The sequence below is a fragment of the Ammodytes marinus genome, assembly GCF_949987685.1.
Source record: "Ammodytes marinus genome assembly, chromosome: 23".
In the NCBI taxonomy this organism is placed as follows: domain Eukaryota; kingdom Metazoa; phylum Chordata; class Actinopteri; order Uranoscopiformes; family Ammodytidae; genus Ammodytes; species Ammodytes marinus.
Window position 1 is genome coordinate 5,571,441 of NC_137227.1, and position 18,887 is coordinate 5,590,327.

General features: G+C 43.3%; 1 protein-coding gene across 1 annotated transcript in view; it reads left to right on the forward strand.

The window, feature by feature from the left end:
- Positions 1 to 211: 211 nt before the first annotated feature.
- The window catches only part of sema4f (sema domain, immunoglobulin domain (Ig), transmembrane domain (TM) and short cytoplasmic domain, (semaphorin) 4F), a gene marked incomplete at its 3' end in the record, with an annotated part of 51,817 nt that continues 33,141 nt past the window's right edge, over positions 212 to 18,887 (forward strand). The window contains exon 1 of the mRNA XM_080051600.1: positions 212 to 458. Coding sequence (XP_079907726.1) covers positions 341 to 458 — 118 coding nt within the window. The 5' untranslated portion in view covers positions 212 to 340. The remainder of the gene's footprint in view (positions 459 to 18,887) is intronic.

An 18,887-nucleotide genomic window follows, 5' to 3' on the forward strand; every position in this document is an offset into this window, starting at 1 on the left:
CTTCTGGTTTCTCAGCGTGCTGCTTTCAATCGGTGGATCATACGATCTACTACAACCCGCTGAGTGGATGCATGCACTTCTCTGTGCGCTTTGTGCAGATTAGGTTATAGCTGCGGGGGAAAAGCAGTAACCTGTAGCAGAATAAAAGAATCAATGTTTTTTTAGAAAGCATCTTATTTTATTTTGAAATAACCCAACTTATTCATCGCTGTCTTGGACCGAGCCCTGCACTCTTTTTGAACTCGGGATGCCTCGCAGCTGAAAGCACGAGTCTCCGGGACTTTGGGTGTTGATATCAGATCGGACGGACCTCCACCTCCCTCCCTCCTGGCCTGGATCCATGCAGGATAGGAGCCGATTCAAGATGAGTCCTGGCGGCGTGACGTTGCTCCTTCTCCCGCTGCTGTGCCTGCTGCTCTCCGGAGTCTCCAGGGCAGCGACCCTGGGCGGGCTGGGAGGTGAGTGCCACAACCGGGGAGGGAAAAGCAATAGAGCCTACGCATGAGGGGAATATTGGAAGTGATCGAAGCTGAAGTTGTCATTTAAAAAAAGCACATTTTTGCTTTTTATATTGGGGGCTTCCTCCCCTGACTTTGAACGGCTGTATGATTAATGTGTTCATTAGTTTAATATCTGTTTTCAAATCAAAATGTGGCTCTATCGCTCAGTGTCCTTACTTCTGCTGATGATATCGGGCCATCAAAACAATAACACGCACGAGGGATGACAACATCTACAACTTCTGCATAGTTTTAACCATATGCAAAGCAGACATATCGTCCAGATGACTATGTGATACTAATCAGCCTTGGCAGGTTTTGGCAGCAAAACATTTAACCCAAAGTTAAACGAGCATCTGTGTCCGCGCCGTCGACCCATTGCCTTTGCACTGCTGTTTTACGCACTGGGGGGCGCGGTGCCAAAGGGCTGCCTGCTGCCTTTTATTGTGTCTTGATAAATGGTGATGCTGCTGGCGAAAGCAGAAGCAGGTTCCAGGCATGTTCTGCCAGCCATACAACAAAGTGCACAGACTGGGCAGAGACACCCAGGACTGCTGGTTCTTCCAGACACGTAACAGCTTCCAAACTTAAAGGGGACAGCCCAGCCCAATGCACTGAGGGATTGATGCATGTGGGAGGTTTGTCATTTAATTTGCCTTCTCCCAGCGCGGGCAGATGTCAGGATCTGGCATCTGGCATTGATTTAGCATCTTGCTCAGGGACACTTCAGTGGAGTATGGGTGCAGACTGTAAAGGCTTGAGCAGGTTACTGTGGATGTATATATAAAAAAAGACCCCAGCATAGCCCTCAGTTTTCTTGAAAAGTGTCTGTATGCCCCACATTCCCAACCATATTTTAAAAATGTTAAGTGGGGGAAAATGACAGCGGGTGAAATAGGAGCAGACACAGATTGGGATGGCTGTGAGAGTGAATAGAAGGCGAGTCCAGCTCTCTAACAAGCTCCCCCTTTGTGCTATCTAGTGTCGGGGTCAGCAGCACAGGCATGGCCAGCCTTCCTGTTTTCTGAAAACTGACTGACAGTTAAAAATGGAAAACATAAAATGAGAGGAGGCCATCCATCACAACACAACGATAAGAAGCTTGTGGGGCGATAGCCACACTAGAGGTGGTGTGTGACCCTTTGGAGATTGGATTTGCAGTCTGTGTGAATGTGTCCACATTTTTCCATGTTTTGAATGTACTCTATTTGTTTGCAGGGCAATAACTCTATCCACGCTATCTCATATTTGACCCTGTTGATTTTCCTTTCTCCATATCTTTTTACCTTTCATTTCCCCTTTTAATGTTTCGTGCAACATAATTCCCTCCTGGTCCTTTCTTTCCCTCTCTGACATGTGACGGTGTTTACACCCAGATGCAGTGATGAGGAAAAGATTTAGAGGTTGCGTCACGCTTGCCCTCCAGTCACCTGACTGTATTAATAGGCTTTGCTCCACCACTGCCCTCTGCAGTAGAGCCTATTGTGTGCTTTAACCCTTTTGCTTGTATAGTCTGTGGTCATCCTATACGTCTACATTTCTCTCTTCAGACAGTTGGGCAAGCTGTTGATTCGGGCTCATAGTGCTGAATGAAAGTAGTGTCTGCGAGCTGGGTCTGTGTGTGTCATTACGCAACTGTGGCCTGTGGCACGCTAGCCTGGCCCCACGACAATTGGACAGTTGGATCAAGTGCCAACAGCAATGACACAGAGAGAGAGAGAGAGAGCGAGAGAGAGAGAGAGAGAGAGAGAGAGACATTCAGATATGATGCCCCACAAAGCAGTCTTCTTTCTCTCACTAAACAATTGCAGATTAAAACACGCATCAGCGTTTCGTACTTGTTGCAGCGTCACTGTCTTTCTATTAGAACATTCTGCTGCAGTTGGGTTAGATATGCTTCTGCCTGCTAAGTGCAAACATGCATGACTGATAACTTGATAACATTTCAAGGAAATATTTCATTCTAGCAGAGTTAAAATAAGTCCATGTCCACTTGTTTGCATGTGTGTTATGATAAGTGATGAGAGACTCTTATGTCAGACAGTGTAGTTGTTGTGAGCAACTGGTCAGTTGACGTGTGTTTGTCTGATTGTGTGTTTAGATTGGTTTGCATCTATACAAGGGACAACCTGCATGGCTGAGTGTTGAAGCCCAGGGCCCGCTGCCTTCACAAGCAGTAACGTAGATACTAACTGACATATATGATCACTAGAGGATGAATCCTGGGGAGTGTAGTGATGCACTGTCTTGTTCAATTATTCAGTTTTGGACAAGGTTACCTCTAAAACTAAATACTGAGTTTATGCCTCAGCTGTAGTACATGAGTTTTCTGCTGAAGATGAAACATTTTGATTTGGGTAATAACATGGGCAGACCACTGGCTCCATCATCAGGGCAACATTTGATACAAAGTTAATTTTGGTTAGATTGCCTCCGCACACTCCACTCATCAATACATTTTGTAAACTGGTGTATTTTCTTTGTATGTTAAAAATCAGTTTGTTCTATTTTATCCATCTGACTTGCATCACCAAGATGTTACTTCTCACTGCCTCATTGCTTCTTTGATACATCTGTGTAAGTTATAGCATTCATTGGTATGGGTGGATAATGAGGCTGTAGTGGAATAGCTCCAACTCTCTGGTTTGGTGTATGGGAGAAAAGCCACAAAACCGCTTGGCTGAAATGACCCATAATGAAGTTACCACCAGAGTGTGGGGTTTGCATTAGAAGAAATGGCAAACAAGCTTTTTTTAGTTCCTACCAATTTTGTTTTAGTGAAGCGTATAGCATTTGACAGAGCAATGGCAAAACATATGACTAAAGTACACATGTTTGTATCAAGATATTTTATTCAAGAAAACCTAGATTTTGAGTTGATCTAAAAAAATGTGCTTTTTAATGTCCATGAATAAATAAATAATGAAAAACACTGTACTTACGCATCAGTTGACTTTAATTACATTTATGTAATGTTTTTTTTTTTATATATATTTTTTTGGGGCATTTTTATGCTTTATTGATAGTGTAGAGACAGAGTTGAAATGAGGCAGAGAGGGGAATGACATGCAGAGAACGACCGCGGGCTGGAATTGAACCCGGGTCCGCTGCTGGCCGAGGCCCATGGGGGGGGACGCCTTACCAACTGAGCTAAAGGCGCCCCCAGCATGTCTGTTATGACTGGAGCAGAGAGTTACCCAGTTCTGGCCCCAGTCAGTTTCAGTGGTCTACAAACCGGTTTAATGCCCCTCACATGAAACTCATTATAGGGTGTCGGCACACAGGGGGAGGGCCTGGCTACCATTTGGGCACCGAATGCATGGATGTACAGTTAGGGTGAGACAAGCTATGTCTTAATTTGATTGGCTTGGTTTCACAGAAACTATTCAGGATGGTAAGCGTTATGTCGCTCGTAGGGCCACCCACTGTCTATCTACTGTAGCACCTGTCTGTCTGCTCACCAAAACTATATACTTTTTCTTTGTTTTTAGTCAACAGGAGCTTAACAGAATCTCTTTTCAAACACCTCTCACTCCAGTAGCTTTCAATAACAGACAATGTATTACTCTGTTGTAGTTCTGTGTTTTGGTGCCAACATTTACACTTGGCTTGCGGCGAACTATGTGTGTGCGTGGGTGGATGGATGGATGGATGGGAGTCCCTTATAACAAAGACTAATCGTAACACGCTGGAAAATACAGTAAGCGCCTCGGTTTAAGTGTTTACCGTTGTGTGATTGGTCGGGCCAGAGGCTCTGTGGTCTAGTCTGCAGTGCTTCTTGTGAATTTTTTACTTGCCAGGTAAAAACGGTTGCTTCACCATGAATAACACAATAAGGGTGAACCAGGGAGCAGCCAACTCTGATGATCACTGATGCGTGCAAAACGTGCACCTGCCCTCCAATGTTTTTGGCCGTCACACTTGGATTAATTTGGCAGTTTAGTTGAAAAGCAAGTGTTTGCATCATATGTTTTTTTAAGCTGAGATGGTTGCCCTGATTCATCTTGCCTTGGAATCAATTTATAAGCAGATGGGGGCCTAAACACTAGTAACATCGTTGGTTTCATAAAAAATCTATCAATGTTGACTTGTTTCAGTAGAGGAGGTCTATGTATTTAAATGAGATGGGCCTCCTCCACCATAACCACAATACTTGAGTGTTGATGAAGTAATTATGGGCTTTGTCCCATTGAGTCATTTATAGTTTGTATGACCCTGTTTTGTTAGGATCCATGTTTTGTTACAGATTTCACACAAGGTCATGGTTCCCGAAACATACTGCTTTCACATGTGACACTTGATCTCTCCTCTGTAAATCAAATATAGTCCATGTGGGGACATGGGGGCTTTTTTACGCTGTTGTCGGGAATTGTGGTCAAAGATATGTTTGTTCAGAAAGGGATGGTTAGGCTCATGATGTGCTAAATTCTCATCTCTGCTTATTCTCATGTGGCAGACATGCCAGGATGACTGTCTGTATGGGCCTTTGCCTGGGAGAGTACATGTGGACTAGAGGAGATTATGTGCTCCGGTCAGGGCTGCATTGTTGTCTCCCACCAGGGAATAGGACGCGGTTAACAGTCTTGAGCTTGTATGCACAGCGGAAAGCTGCAGCAGGCCTTAAACCTTGCTTCCTATTTGTATCTCCTTTTAGCTTCCTCAAGGGGGGTTTAAAGGTTGGTTTCTGACACAAAATGTAGCATCTCTTTCTGTTGCTATTGTAATGTCTCCAGCTTTCTTTGACTTCTAATTCCCTACACTATAAGAGTTCAGAGAAAAAGAGACTCGGATAATACTCAAGCTAAATTTAAAACCAAATGCTAAGGAGGCAACAGGCAGGTGTTTGTCGTTTTATTTGTCATGTGCTACAAATGTGCCCAGGCAATTGTCCTGAAGTGCCTAAATTTGTCAAGATAGGAGGGGAATTATTAACCAAAAAAGAGGGTATTCCATCGAACTGTAATCGAAATGTGTTAAACAGGATGGAGAGGATGGGAGGAAGTGAATGAATGAAAGATGAGAATCAAATTCTCCGCGCTCATGGGCAACCTACAGACAACATTCCCCTCGCTGCTTACTTTCGTCAGCAAAGTTCATTAGCTTCTCATAGGCTTTTTACTCATAATGCATCCTCTATGGAGCCCAGACATTGTCCCCCTTGATTCTGATGATTACATTAGCGGGCGCACACGTACATACTTGGTTATGCACTCTCCCACATTGTTTGCGAACGGTCACACATGACCAAACAGGCTCTCCTGTGTTGTCAGAGGAAAAAGGTCAAACCCAGTCGGATGTCAAAGGCCACACACACACTCACGCACGCACGCACATACATACTCACACACACACACACACACACACACACACACACACACACACACACACATAGTCGACGCAAGCAGTTTTTTTTCTTTGCTTGCATTCCCAGGAGGATTTAATGATTGGGATTCTTCTTGGTGGCTTTTTCTTCCCGCCCGCTAAGTCCCACATTTGCCTGTCTTGCACCGATACGTCTGGCCCCTCGTCAGCATCACCCATGTGAACTGTGGAAACACAAAGCCCTTGAAGGTCAATGACATGACTATCTGATGTTGTAGAAGGTGGGTTGGCAGAATTCTTCAGTCGTCCTTCATGCCTGGTTTTCACTAAAAAAAACCTTGTGAAAAGTGCTGTGTCATGACTTAGAAATACGGCTTTTAAATATATATATATATATTTTTTTAAGATATGGTTTCTGGAGTTAAGGCCTTGAAGGGGTTTAGCAGAGTGTGCAGTTAAAGTAGTGTGTCTAGTGTGAAGTGTGTGTTACCTAGGAAGAGCTTTGGGAGAAATGATGGCACTGCACAGCTCAAGCATGTATCATCTACTCATTGGGATTCACTCCTGCTTTCTGCCCTCATCTCCTTCCCCCTCCGGCGCTCTGTTGCGTGAAAATCTCATCTGATGGAAAAGCAGGTTGAACCCAATCGTAACGCACGGGGAAGAGATTTTCAGCGTTTAGACTCAGAGGGTATCACTTAACCCCTGTACCTCCTTGTTTTATTTCACTTCAATTTAAAGCCAAAGCCTTTCCAGTAATGTAATCATTTAAACCTGTGAATTCCCAGAGGCATCATGAATGAGCAAAACTTTACTTTATGTGAAAGACCGTGGGCGAATGGGACCATCCATCGTCAATCATATCTATCAGTATTGATTTTTATTCTTCCCCAACCCAAGGTGAAGTAAAGGAGAAAAAGAAGAGGCTTTAAGGAGGCTACTGACTGTTGCACGTTGTAGAATGTTGTTGTTGGCGTGCAATGAACCAAGATAAAAAGGGCCCTGAAAGGCAGAAAAGGCAGAGGATATTGTTCAATTCAAAGTATGTAGAAGATAAGAAAGAAAACGGATCTGATAAGCATTGGGAGAAGAGACAAAAACTAATAGATATTGATGGAATGAGACAGAGAGCAAGAGGGTGTAATTGATCCGTCGGTTCCAGTGCAAAACCAACCAGACAGACAAGAGGTGGTGGGGCGTCACGGGGGGGGTCAGAGGTCCGAGGTCACAAAGGGATCCTTCTGGCCGTGTATAGGCACTGACAGCGTCCACTTAACCTGTTTGCTCTCTCAAGGTCACACACACTCACCGCTCACAATAAGGAGATCCTCAGAGAGTCGCCGGGCTATTTGCTCAGACTGATTGGAAGTCTGGAATCAGTAAAAACATTCATCAATCGACTTGGCCTGTCAATCCGTCTGTGTGTCTGTCTGCTGCCTTTTCTGTGTAGTGGGATGTGTGTGTGTGTGTGTGTGTGTGTGTGTGTGTGTGTGTATTCGTGTTCAGTCAATGTAAAGAGTGGAATGTGTAGGCACGCCCTTCTTTGTACGTCTCCTTACGTTGGTCCTCGCCTTTTTTCATAAAACCCTACAATTCATACTAGAGTAGTATATTGAATTATTAAGGTTTTCATTGATAACTGATAAATAATTGAAGGAGTTGAAATTGTAAGGGGTTATGTTTACATTTAAGGGCAATGCTTGGAGTGTGTGTGTACTGTTCTGTGGAAAAGACCTGTGTCAGCGTCAAGGCAAAGGGAGGGTGTGGGAGGGGAAGGAAGGAAACACACACACACACACACACACACACACACCCCCCGTGAGTAGAATACTATACACTTCCTTTGGCTCTTTCCTCCTAGACACACACAAACAAGCACACGCTTCATCTCACCACACAGTGTTTAAGGCTCATTGATCTCAACAGTTTGCTCTCTGTTTGCAGCAGCCACAATCCAACAGGAAGCTACATGAAGAGTATATTGTTGTCCCGATTAAAAGCTGGACACCTGTTTTATTGTTGAAACTCCTCACACCAGCGCTGCACAGACAGTGGGGAGCAGTCAGCTTATTCCAGAGTTGTGCCCAATGGCATTTTGATTTTTTTTTCTTTTTTTAAGATATTTTTTGGGCATTTTTATGCTTTATTGACAGTGTAGAGACAGAGTTGAAATGGGGCAGAGAGGGGAGTGACATGCAGAGAACGACCGCGGGCTGGATTCGAACCCGGGTTCCGCTGCTGGCCGAGGCCCATGGGGGGACGCCCTACCAACTGAGCTAAGGGCGCCCCCGGCATTTAGATTTTTACTCTAGGTGACAGTTGGAAGCTGGAAGAAGCCATAGTGTGCAGCCTGTTGAATCCTGCAAATCACAGAACACATCACATTCCGTGATAAAGATAGGATTTTTAATGCAGTGGTGCTCAAATTTTGGGATTTAATTCTGCATTCATTAACATGGATTTGCAATGGCTAAAACCAAACTGCAACGATAAATATAATGAAACATATTACACATACAGCCAAATAGAGAACATTTAATAATGTATCTGTTGCATTTACAGACTCAAATTTGCATTGCTTTTAAATTTGTTTAATGACTTATTGTTCTTAAACTACCACTGCTTTCGCTAAATTAGTGCCACTGTTCGGAGGCTCATAATAGAAGCTACCAGCCTGTAACTCCACCATCACTATATATCACTAAAGTAAATGAAAGTCAGAGTCAGAACTATGGACTATAAGGGACTGCCTTTATATTAACTGGGCTTAACGCTGACACATTTAACCCTGAAGGGGTATTACAGCGCCTGATGGTGGTCCAGATTTAATGCGGGATAATCAGCTTGACAGAGTGGACAACTGCCCTTTGGGGATCTCCGGGGGTCCCAAAAGCTCTAGCCCTTTAAGACCTATTTTATTTAAGTTTGGTGCTTAAATGCCCCTCAGTTAATTTAGTGTTTAATTAAATGACCAAATTGCCGACTTTGAGTATGGTAGTAGTATTCCAGCATAGTGAAACTGTATAGTTTATTGGAAGAAGAAATTTACTGAGTACATATATACATATATAGGACATAGATAATGACACACACTCAGCCTCTCTGAAATGTCACCTTCTTCAACTGAACCATCAGGTTGAACCGGCCTCTTGTAAACATGACACATGTTGGTCCAACCGGTTCCCAGGGAAGATAGAAGTGCATGCGTGGAATTTAGCAAATTTACAGTTCAAAGACGATGTGTCAAACACACGCACGCAAAACACACCACAGGGTGTTTGGCGGGTCATAGAGCGAGTTACCACTCCTACTATTATCAAGGTAATGGACATGGAGTCAGTGAAACCCGTCTAGAACACACATACAAGCACCCCATACTCTCGTACACACACACACACAACCACGCGCACACACACGCTCACACACACGCGCACACACGTGCACACAACGCACACACACACACACACACACACACACACACACACACACACACACACACACACACACGCATTAGTAGTCTAGGAGAACCTTAGTAATGGTTCCTCTAAATAAAACAATTAAAAAAAAACTGATAAGACTGTCTGAGGCTACTCTGAATATGTGTGTGTGTGTGTGTGTGTGTGTGTGTGTGTGTGTGAGTGCCAATATATCTATTTCCTCTCTGTGTATTGTGCAGGTTCTCTCTTTGGCAGCCTAGTACATCAAACCACCTCTCTGCACTCCTTTTTCCTCACTCTTTCTGTGTGTGTGTGTGTGTGTGTGTGTGTGTGTGTGTGTGTGTTTGTGTGTTGGCAGCAGTCTTTGGCACTCTGCCATAAGGCCTGTTTCTTTCTTACACACACACACACACACACACACACACACACACACACACACACACACACACACACACACACACACACACACACACACACACACACACACACAGCTTGACAGTAAGGGCTACCCTGCTGTTCCTACTTTGTGTTTATTGATTGTTAGTGTCTTCCGCTGCAGACAGAGTTTCTTTGGTAATATTGTGTGTGTGTGTGTGTGTGTGTGTGTGTGTGTGTGTGTGTGTGTGTGTGTGTGTGTGTGTGTGTGTGTTTGTGAGTGTGTGTGTGTGTGTGTGTCTTTGTGTTGCTCGGTTCTTAAAGCAAATATTGACTCTGATTTTTTATCTCCTTGTTTCTCCATGACTCGCTGATCTCAAGCTCTCACTTTGTTAAATTTGTATCGACTTCTTTCTGCATATTGACCTTCCGTCTCTTCCTTTGTGCTTTTTTGCTTCAAATTGGTGTGTGTGTATGTGTGTGTGTGTTGTTAAGGAAAGCAAGGCAACACTAGGAACCTTAATGGCAGGAAACAGGCTGGGTCAAAACACAAAGGAAAAACTGTCAGCAGTACACACACACACACACACACACACACACACACACACACACACACACACACACACACACACACACACACACACACACACACACACACACACACACACACACACACACACACACACACACACACACACACACTAAAGCAGTTTATTAAAGCTTTACTTTTTGAATTGTGTTACCTGCATATGCTATTAGTTTTGGAGTGTATGTATATTTATGAGTCTGTGTGCTAGTGAGTGCGTGTGTGTGGGTACAAACATGTCATTAAATCCCGACCCCCATCCCCCCCCCCCTGTCTCTCTCTCTCTGCTCCCTTTATTGTGGTTTCTTTTAATTGGAGTCTGAGGTGGTAATTACAGGGAGGGAGAGAGGGATGCTGGGAGAAAAAGAAGGGAGGAGGAGGGGGGAGGAAGAAGGAGGGAAGAGAAGGAGGAAGAAACAGCAGGGTTGTGATGAAAGGGCCAGAGAGGGGAGGCACCTTTTGAGAGGGTAGCAGTGGATGAGAACTGACCCAAAGACGTTTTCTCATATGATCCAATGTGTACTTCTGTAGTTCATACTTTTATATTCATACTTTTCATGTGTAAAGTTTCCCCTTTGTCATCATTTTGTACATGTTTTCATAATTACTTTGTTCAAATCTATCACAGTGAATGTAGTGGGGCCACCATCGACTGCTGCATAGTGCATACTCGTTGTTATTGTTGTGTACACTGAATAATCTATTCTTGGCCAAGTTTCTTTTGCCCAAATTTTCGAGGCCATCTGTGCTGTTGAAATGGGCCGCTCAGACACAGAAAAACACACAGAAGCTTTACCTCCCCCAGGCCTGTGTGCTTTCCAAATTAAGAATCCACATATTTTGTTTCAACTTTTGCTTATCTCTCTGTTTTTCTCCTATTTCTTTCACATTCTTTTTCTTACTTGAACTTCTTATCACTTTCTTCAGTAGCTTTATATTCGTATCGTTTGTGCATCCCTTCCCCTGTTGCATCCATGACACACTTTCATTAAGACAGTCTGTGTGTGTGTGTGTGTGTGTGTTTGTCTTCATGTGTGTAAGGAGGTACAAATACTGAAGGCCTCAGCATTTTGCTTTCCTAGAGGGAGGGAACCTGTGTTAAATGAGATACAGTAGCCCCTGCTCTCCCCCCTGTCTTGAACACACACACACACACACACACACACACACACACACACACACACACACACACACACACACACACACACACACACACACACACACACACACACACACACACACACACACACTCATTGTTGAGAGCCAGCCGTGCTGTAAGGATACATTAATGCTGATCCACATTATCATAATTGAGGTGTCTGCCGAGCCTGTATGTGTATTTTGTGCCGTGTGTGTGTGTCCAGGGGGAATACATAAAGACAGAGAGAGAGAGAGAGAGGGTCTTTAGAGCCAGACAGACACTATACTTTCATCTTTTAGCTCAACATTACAATAGAAGACAGGCTGCCTAAAATGTGCGGTTTGCGGTGTGTGTGTCTCTGTGTGTGTGTGTGTGTGTGTGTAACACCATTAAGGAAAGGAAAAAACCTCTAAAAGCATTATCGCTCTGATCTAGAAAGCATGTTGACATGACAAAGCACTATACAGGCACTTCATAGACTGAGACGCTGGCATCACAGTAAGAACACATTAACTCTCTCAGCCTCTGTTAGAATGCAGAGTGCAGTTGGAAGCTCACACCATCAATAACCTTTTAAATAAATGATAAATTAAAAAATAAATTAAAAAACAATTGATCTTGTTGGGTTCTCTGACTCAAAACTATTGTAATACAAGGCAGTACTCTATAGAACACCTATACACAATATGGTCTACTGTGACATGTGAGGTAAGAGACACAATATGAAACAATCCCATTATGTGAGTGCAGGAGACTCAATTCAATTAGGATTTAAAGTCATTACATACGTCTGTGATATGACATCATACCACAGTGTGTCCAGTCAGATGGCATCGTGACATCACAGTGATTCAGGCCATCTCATCAGCTTAAGTGCTTTCATGTAACGGCCGCCTTGTGCACATGGGACAGAATGGAAATGAGATCCGGGCAGTCCAGATTAGATTACTACCATGCTGTGTGATATGTGGCTGCAAAAGCACAGAGTAAAAGGGGCACAACTGCATGTGGGTACAATATGTACACAGCAAATGCAGGCACACGGAAATAAAATCCTATCTGCGTTCATATTTGGTGATTTAAAAAAAATATCTGTCAATTAAAATGCAGATTGTATGTTTCCAGATTCTTCTTTGTGATTTTTGAACTGTTGGCTATTTTAATAAATTACATACTGTACATAACCAATTCATTTAAATTAGTTCAAGACGGGCCTTCATCCACCAAAGCAGCAGGTATTATATGGACAGCAATCTGTCGGGGTGTGTTATTGTGTGTTGCCTGGATATAGCACTCATGTGGAATTGAAAGAAAAAGACTTAAATGCTTTAAAGACCCTTAGAGGCAATGTGGACTTATCCCACCCAAACATATGGGTCAGGTCAGTGTGTGTGTGTGTGTGTGTGTGTGTGTGTGTGTGTGTGTGTGTGTGTGTGTGTGTGTGTGTGTGTGTGTGTGTGTGTGTGTGTGTGTGTGTGTGTGTGTGTGTGTGTGTGTGTGTGTGTGTGTGTGTGTGTGTGTGTGTGTGTGTGTGTGTGTGTGTGTGTGTGTGTGTGTGTTTGCGATAATGAGTTGGTCCGAGGCTATAGGTGGCTCCTTTAAGAAGCACTGACAGGGTGTTAATGTACAGCTTATGACTGTCCGTGTGTGTCCATGTGTGTCCTATTCTTACAAAAGCACCCACGCACAACCACAACCGGCTTTGTGCTGGTGGTGGGATCAGCTTTGTGTGTTCATGAGCAGAGGAAGTGCCCATGTGTGTGAGAGAATAGGAAGTGTCAGTCTTAGTCAGGTACACACACACATGTCAGAAATCACACAACAGTAGGTGGTAGAGCTGAACATTTTGGGAAAATAACTAGTTTTTTCAGACAGATGTTGTAATTTGTATGGTTCGAACACAAACCATGTTGTTGTGGCGTAATTTTTCTGCTTCATCTCAAATAATATACAATCCAGGTACAGTTGTAGGAGGGCAACTGGACTGTGCTGCGTCAACTTAACCTTTCAGGCCATACACTCATCAGTGGAGACCGTTTTCTTTTGCACCACAAATGTTATGCTTCATGCTATGGTAAGGCTGGTTGTGTTATTGTGCTAATGAATGATGAACAGTCAGAATGGACTATTCATCAAGCCTATAGGGAAGTGTTCCTACCTGTGCAAATAACAAGGGGAACACAACAAGGAGCTACACCGTGTGCTGCACAAAAGGATCTGGAACTGAATGCAGATTTTAACACTACAATTCAACACACAACAACAGTCAACAGGTAGAGTGACCTATTGAAGTGTGTGTTTGATGCCATATTTCACAGTCTTGTTAGTTGGTTTATGCTCTAAAAACAGTCAAATATTTACACTTCAATCCAAATTTAAAAATGTGAAAATGTCTATTTGAACTTGTAAAAAAAAACCTATAGGGAGACATGTAAAACTGGTTCATTCTCTATCAGCCTGCCAGTACCAAGCAACAGCATCCTGGGAAACATATTCCCGCGTGTGTTTGCACTGCATGTTTGTGTTTTTTTCCCATCCTTTGCTTGCGTTCATACAGTACCTGTATATGCCTGTGTTTGCGAATATGGGTGTCTGTTTGTGGTATCAAGTAGCCTACAATGTGCCGTCAGCTGACTCCAAGCTGGCACATGAGTCACACAGTGGCAGTGATGTAATATTTGCCTTCTTGAAATATTAAGAAAAGCGAGTTGACCTTCAGCTCCCTGCCCATGTAGGTTCCTAACTGTGTTGTTTACTGCATGTCAGGTTGGGGATTGGTTTGATTTATTTTAGCCAGCCTGACTGCTTTGCATTGTGAATAGGCAGTTCTTTTTCACGCCATTACTGTTGTCAAGTTCAATTCATCACTTAAAAAAGCTCCAACTTTTTCTTTTCAAAGCTAACGCAGGAAATGGTAATGAAAACCAAAACAGTAATTGCTGCTTCTAACGTAATCCTACACTGCAAGAAATATCCGCCAGCGGTACCATGTATTTACTGTTTCAGAGCATTGCAACTCCTGTTTAACGGTGCAATTAAATGAGCAGGTTAGTTGTTGTGGGATAAGGCTAGGTGGCTCCAAAGTCAACCTTGTGTATGAGCAATTTTTGACCATAATGAGTAGTATTGAAGGCTTGGCTGTAAGAGATTGAACAGTACAGAGAGAAACCAATGCAGACTGAAATGTTGGTTAGGAGTGGCAGGGAATGAGAGACAGGAAGAGAGAGAGAGAGAGAGCTAATGGGCTAGTCAATTATTTACTCTCAACCTTTTTACCTTCTGATATTTTAGCGGATCACTTTAAGAGAAGCTTGAATCCTAATGAGCTCACACTGTGAATTTAAATGCGACCTTTACGTGGTGTGTTTGCATTCATGCACGATGTGTGATGTTTTGCACATTATAGTCCACGTTCATGGGTTTTTTTTCTCAGTGTTTTGGTGCCTTTGCTTATCTCTTATGTGTGTGTGTGTGGGGGGGGTGTGTGTGTGTGTGAGCTGATGGCTTGTCAGCAGGCCAACCCAGCCATTGTGAAGCAGTCGCTACTGTTATATGGCCCTCGCAGCTATCAGCCACTGATAAAGATGTCAAACAACATGCACTCCTAATGTTATGAAAATAACTTGGTAGACCAGAGAGGAAGCTGTCGGCCCGAGCTACACAGCGATTCACTTTAGTCAGACTCAAACTGAAACGTAATTTTATATAGGGAGAAAGATACAGTTTATATGCCCATATACATTATATAATAGTTCTTACCAGAGTCATTTAAAGCTGATCAGCAGGTTGAGGTGCAGCTAAAAGCCAAAACACGGACAAAGCTTCCCTTGTTAGGTCACACACACACACACACACACACACACACACACACACACACACACACACACACACACACACACACACACACACACACACACACAATGAGCTGGGGGGTCATTAATCTTGCGCTGCTCAGAGCGAAAGGACCAAATTCACCCTCACATACACACACAGTGAGTGTTCATGTATATACACACTGGCATGCACATGCACACCGGGGGCACACTCAAGCTGGCAGGCACAAGAAATAAAGTGTCTAAAGCCTTTTCCCTGTGTTTTTTAAAGAGTCTTTTAAAATCCCTCTGCCTTGTTTTTCACTTGTAAATCAACTCAGCCTATCCGTCGCCTCGTCTCCACTCTCCTGTTTGCAGGGAAGCTCCTCCCTCCAGGTGTGTCCCGAATATACAGGTGCAACCACGTGTGTGTGTGTGTGTATTGTTATGTAGTAATAAATAGACCAAGACAGGGTGGTGCAGCTCCATTGGAATTCAACAGGGTTTTGTTTTCTGGTCACTGTTGTTTTGAATGCGCAATGACTATTTGTTTGTCTATGTGTTACGCAAGTGTGTTTCACATAAACACACACACGCACACACAAACAAATCCGACCTGCCGGGCGATCGTTTGGTTGGTGTTGTTGTTGCAGGGATTTCATGCAGCGAACAAGAGGATTTAAGGCCTTGGAGTGATTATGAAGGCTCGGGTTACAGAAGATTAAAATGGTTGTTCCTGCTGCTCTTCAAACCACACACCATTTGTTTTGTTATTTTTTTATGTACTTATTAAAGCTCTTCATTAGACCCTGTAGTCTAATGTCTGACTGACATATTATATTAGCATGAACATTTATTTATACACACCCTTCAAGCAGTGGGGGAACAAGTATTCAGATATTGTATTTAATCATATATAAAAGCCTCCATTGGACGAACATTTTATCAATTGGTAAAGTTAAATGTAGAAGTAGTAAAATGTACAGTATCAAAAGTTAAAGTATTTATTATAGAGTTTCCCCAGGCAGCATTATATTATTGGTTTATTACTATGTGCATTACCATAGTAGCTGGAGCTAATTTTAACTACTACATACTGTTGATAGTTCAATCTATAACCCAATTGATCAAGTTGAAGATGAAGAATCTCAATGTTGACGCTAACGAATTAGAGCTGTTAAAATAAATAAAAGATAACTAATGATAGTGCTCTACATGTATCATTATTTATCTTTTATTTATTAAACTTTTGTGTTTTTCCATTAAATAATTCAAAAAGACTGAAAAAGTTCCCTTATCTACCATGCTAAGTCCATCTCGGTATATATTCTGATCACCAAATAACCAAATTCAAGGATTTTTGATAAAGTATTTAAACTATTTGTGGTACTCTGTATTTGTATGTACTCGGAAACAAATAATGTTGCACAATGTGCAGTTATCAGATTTTAAATCTAAAATGATTAAATCAGGATAGGAGAATTAGATAGAAAATAGGTATTTCAGGTCGGAGTATGATGATGGTGCCATGAAAAGGATCAGGTGAGGTGTGGGTGGATAAAAAAGGGAGATGAAGAACTGGAGATTGAAAAGAAGAAAATGAGATTGAGGGAATAGCTCTAGGTTTTTTTTTCAGTGGAGTCAATTTGTGATGGTGTCCATGTATAGGAAGGGAGGGTGAGAGTGGAAGGAAAAGCTAGGAAGTCGGAGAGAGAGAGGCTAAGAGGACTTTTTCTCATCACCGGGCGAAAATGAAAGTGAATGGGAAGAGAGGAGAGAGAGAGAGATGAGAAACAAGGGCAGGAAGTCAAGACGAGCTGTCATGTCCTGTAGACCGATGGCAGCCTGAGAGGAGGGAAAGATGAAAAGAGGAGTTTTTTCTTTCCCTCCCTCTCTCTCTCTCTCTCTCTCTCTCTCGCTGTGTGTGACCTGCTCTGTTTCTCCCTTTGGGTTTAATCAAGCAGACAGTTTGTCCGAGCCGTTGCGGTGGTGGTGGTGGGTGTCGGTGGTTTATCATCAGCGGGAATTAATGTGTGTGACAGGGGCTTATTAGATGAGAGCGCCCACCCCTGCTGGCTGGGACAGTGGAGGGAGCCAGGGAGAGGCTGGGGGGAAAGTCTCTCTCTCTCTCTCTCTCTCTCTCTGGGGACAGGAGGACAGACAGAGAATATTTTAACCTTATTTCCTTATAGAGGAAAATGGAAATTGACTATACAAAATGAAAGAAGTAGGACTATTTAATTTGACAGCGGAGATCAGCTGTCTTTGTTTGGAAGGTTAACGTCAATTAGGTGTGCAGCGGAAACCGGTGTTGTCCATGTGACATCATTAGGGTGTGCTGCTGTGTTTGTGTGTGTGTGTGTGTGTGTGTGTGTGTGTGTGTGTGTGTGTGTGTGTGTGTGTGTGTGTGTGTCTGACTGACTGAGAGAGAGAGAGAGAGAGATGCACTTGGCACAAATTCTTTTTTTATGCATTGCACACATTTTGTTTTGTGTGTGTGTAGTGTTTTGAGCTCCTCCCTTTCCCCTGACACACACACACACACACTGTCCTCCTCACACATGAATGACTGATCTTTAGTGCTGGTTACGTAATGACTCGGCGGCTGTGCAGAGTTTTTGTCCCGGCACAGTGTCTCCTCGGGCCAAGGGGAGGATGTAATGAGGCTCATCCTTTCAATACTTTATAAAGTCCTGGCTACTTCTTCTTCTTCTTTCTTTTTCTTTTTTTAACCCAGCTGCAGTCCTTTAGCCTGTGTGGAGTTATGGGATTGTAGTTCAGTTGCGTCAGGAGGCTGATAGGGAGGGTAAATCACCTGTGTTGTGATGCTGCACTGTGCTGACTCACCTCACCTCACTGTGTGCAGACGAAGCAACACACACATCATGCCCAGCGGAGAAGGAACAGGGTGATCCGTACAGCGTGCAAAAAAAAACTGATTAATAAAGCAGTACGGACAGGTAGCAGATCGTGATTCACTGATTTTTGAATATTTTAAGTATTTAACCAATGTTTCATCAAGTGATCAGGGGAGGTTTTATTACTATCCCTATAGGCCTGTTTAGCTCTCACTCTCAAAATCCTAATTTTCAATGTCAGAACTCATTAAACAAAACTCCTTAAACTGTTCCCCCCTTTACTGAGAGGCAAAATGCTGCTCATATGGCTGCCTTCTGTCACTATAGAGAGATGTATGTACCAGAACCAGGCAGTGCTTTGTGGACATTTCTTGCCTGTGCATAACCGTCTCACTCCAACCACTAATGCTGGCAGAGAGCAAACCAATACGTCAATATATTGATGTAGTTACCAGGATGTAAATCACTGATCCAGCTCTCTTTGCTGAGCCACCAGGCCGATTGCATAGGAAAAAAGGAGGTCAAATCCGAGTGCAGAAGACCGCGCGTTCGGCCGCTGGCAGTGTGGAGGAAACACATGGAGGATGTTGCCACTGTAAAAGCTGCATTCCAGGAAAAGACTCAGGCTAATGCAATTTAATCACCATACGCTACAGAATGGGCTGTATCACCACATCCATAAACTGTCTGTCTCACCCCTTTCTCTCTCTCTCTCTTCCTCTTCCTGTTTTCTGGGCACTGCAACGAGCTGGCAGGTTGTGGCTGATGGTTGACCTCTCTCCGGTTGACCCAATTCTACAGTATAGTGTTTCACAACACACACAGGCAGAGGCAAATGATGAGTGGTAGAGCAGGC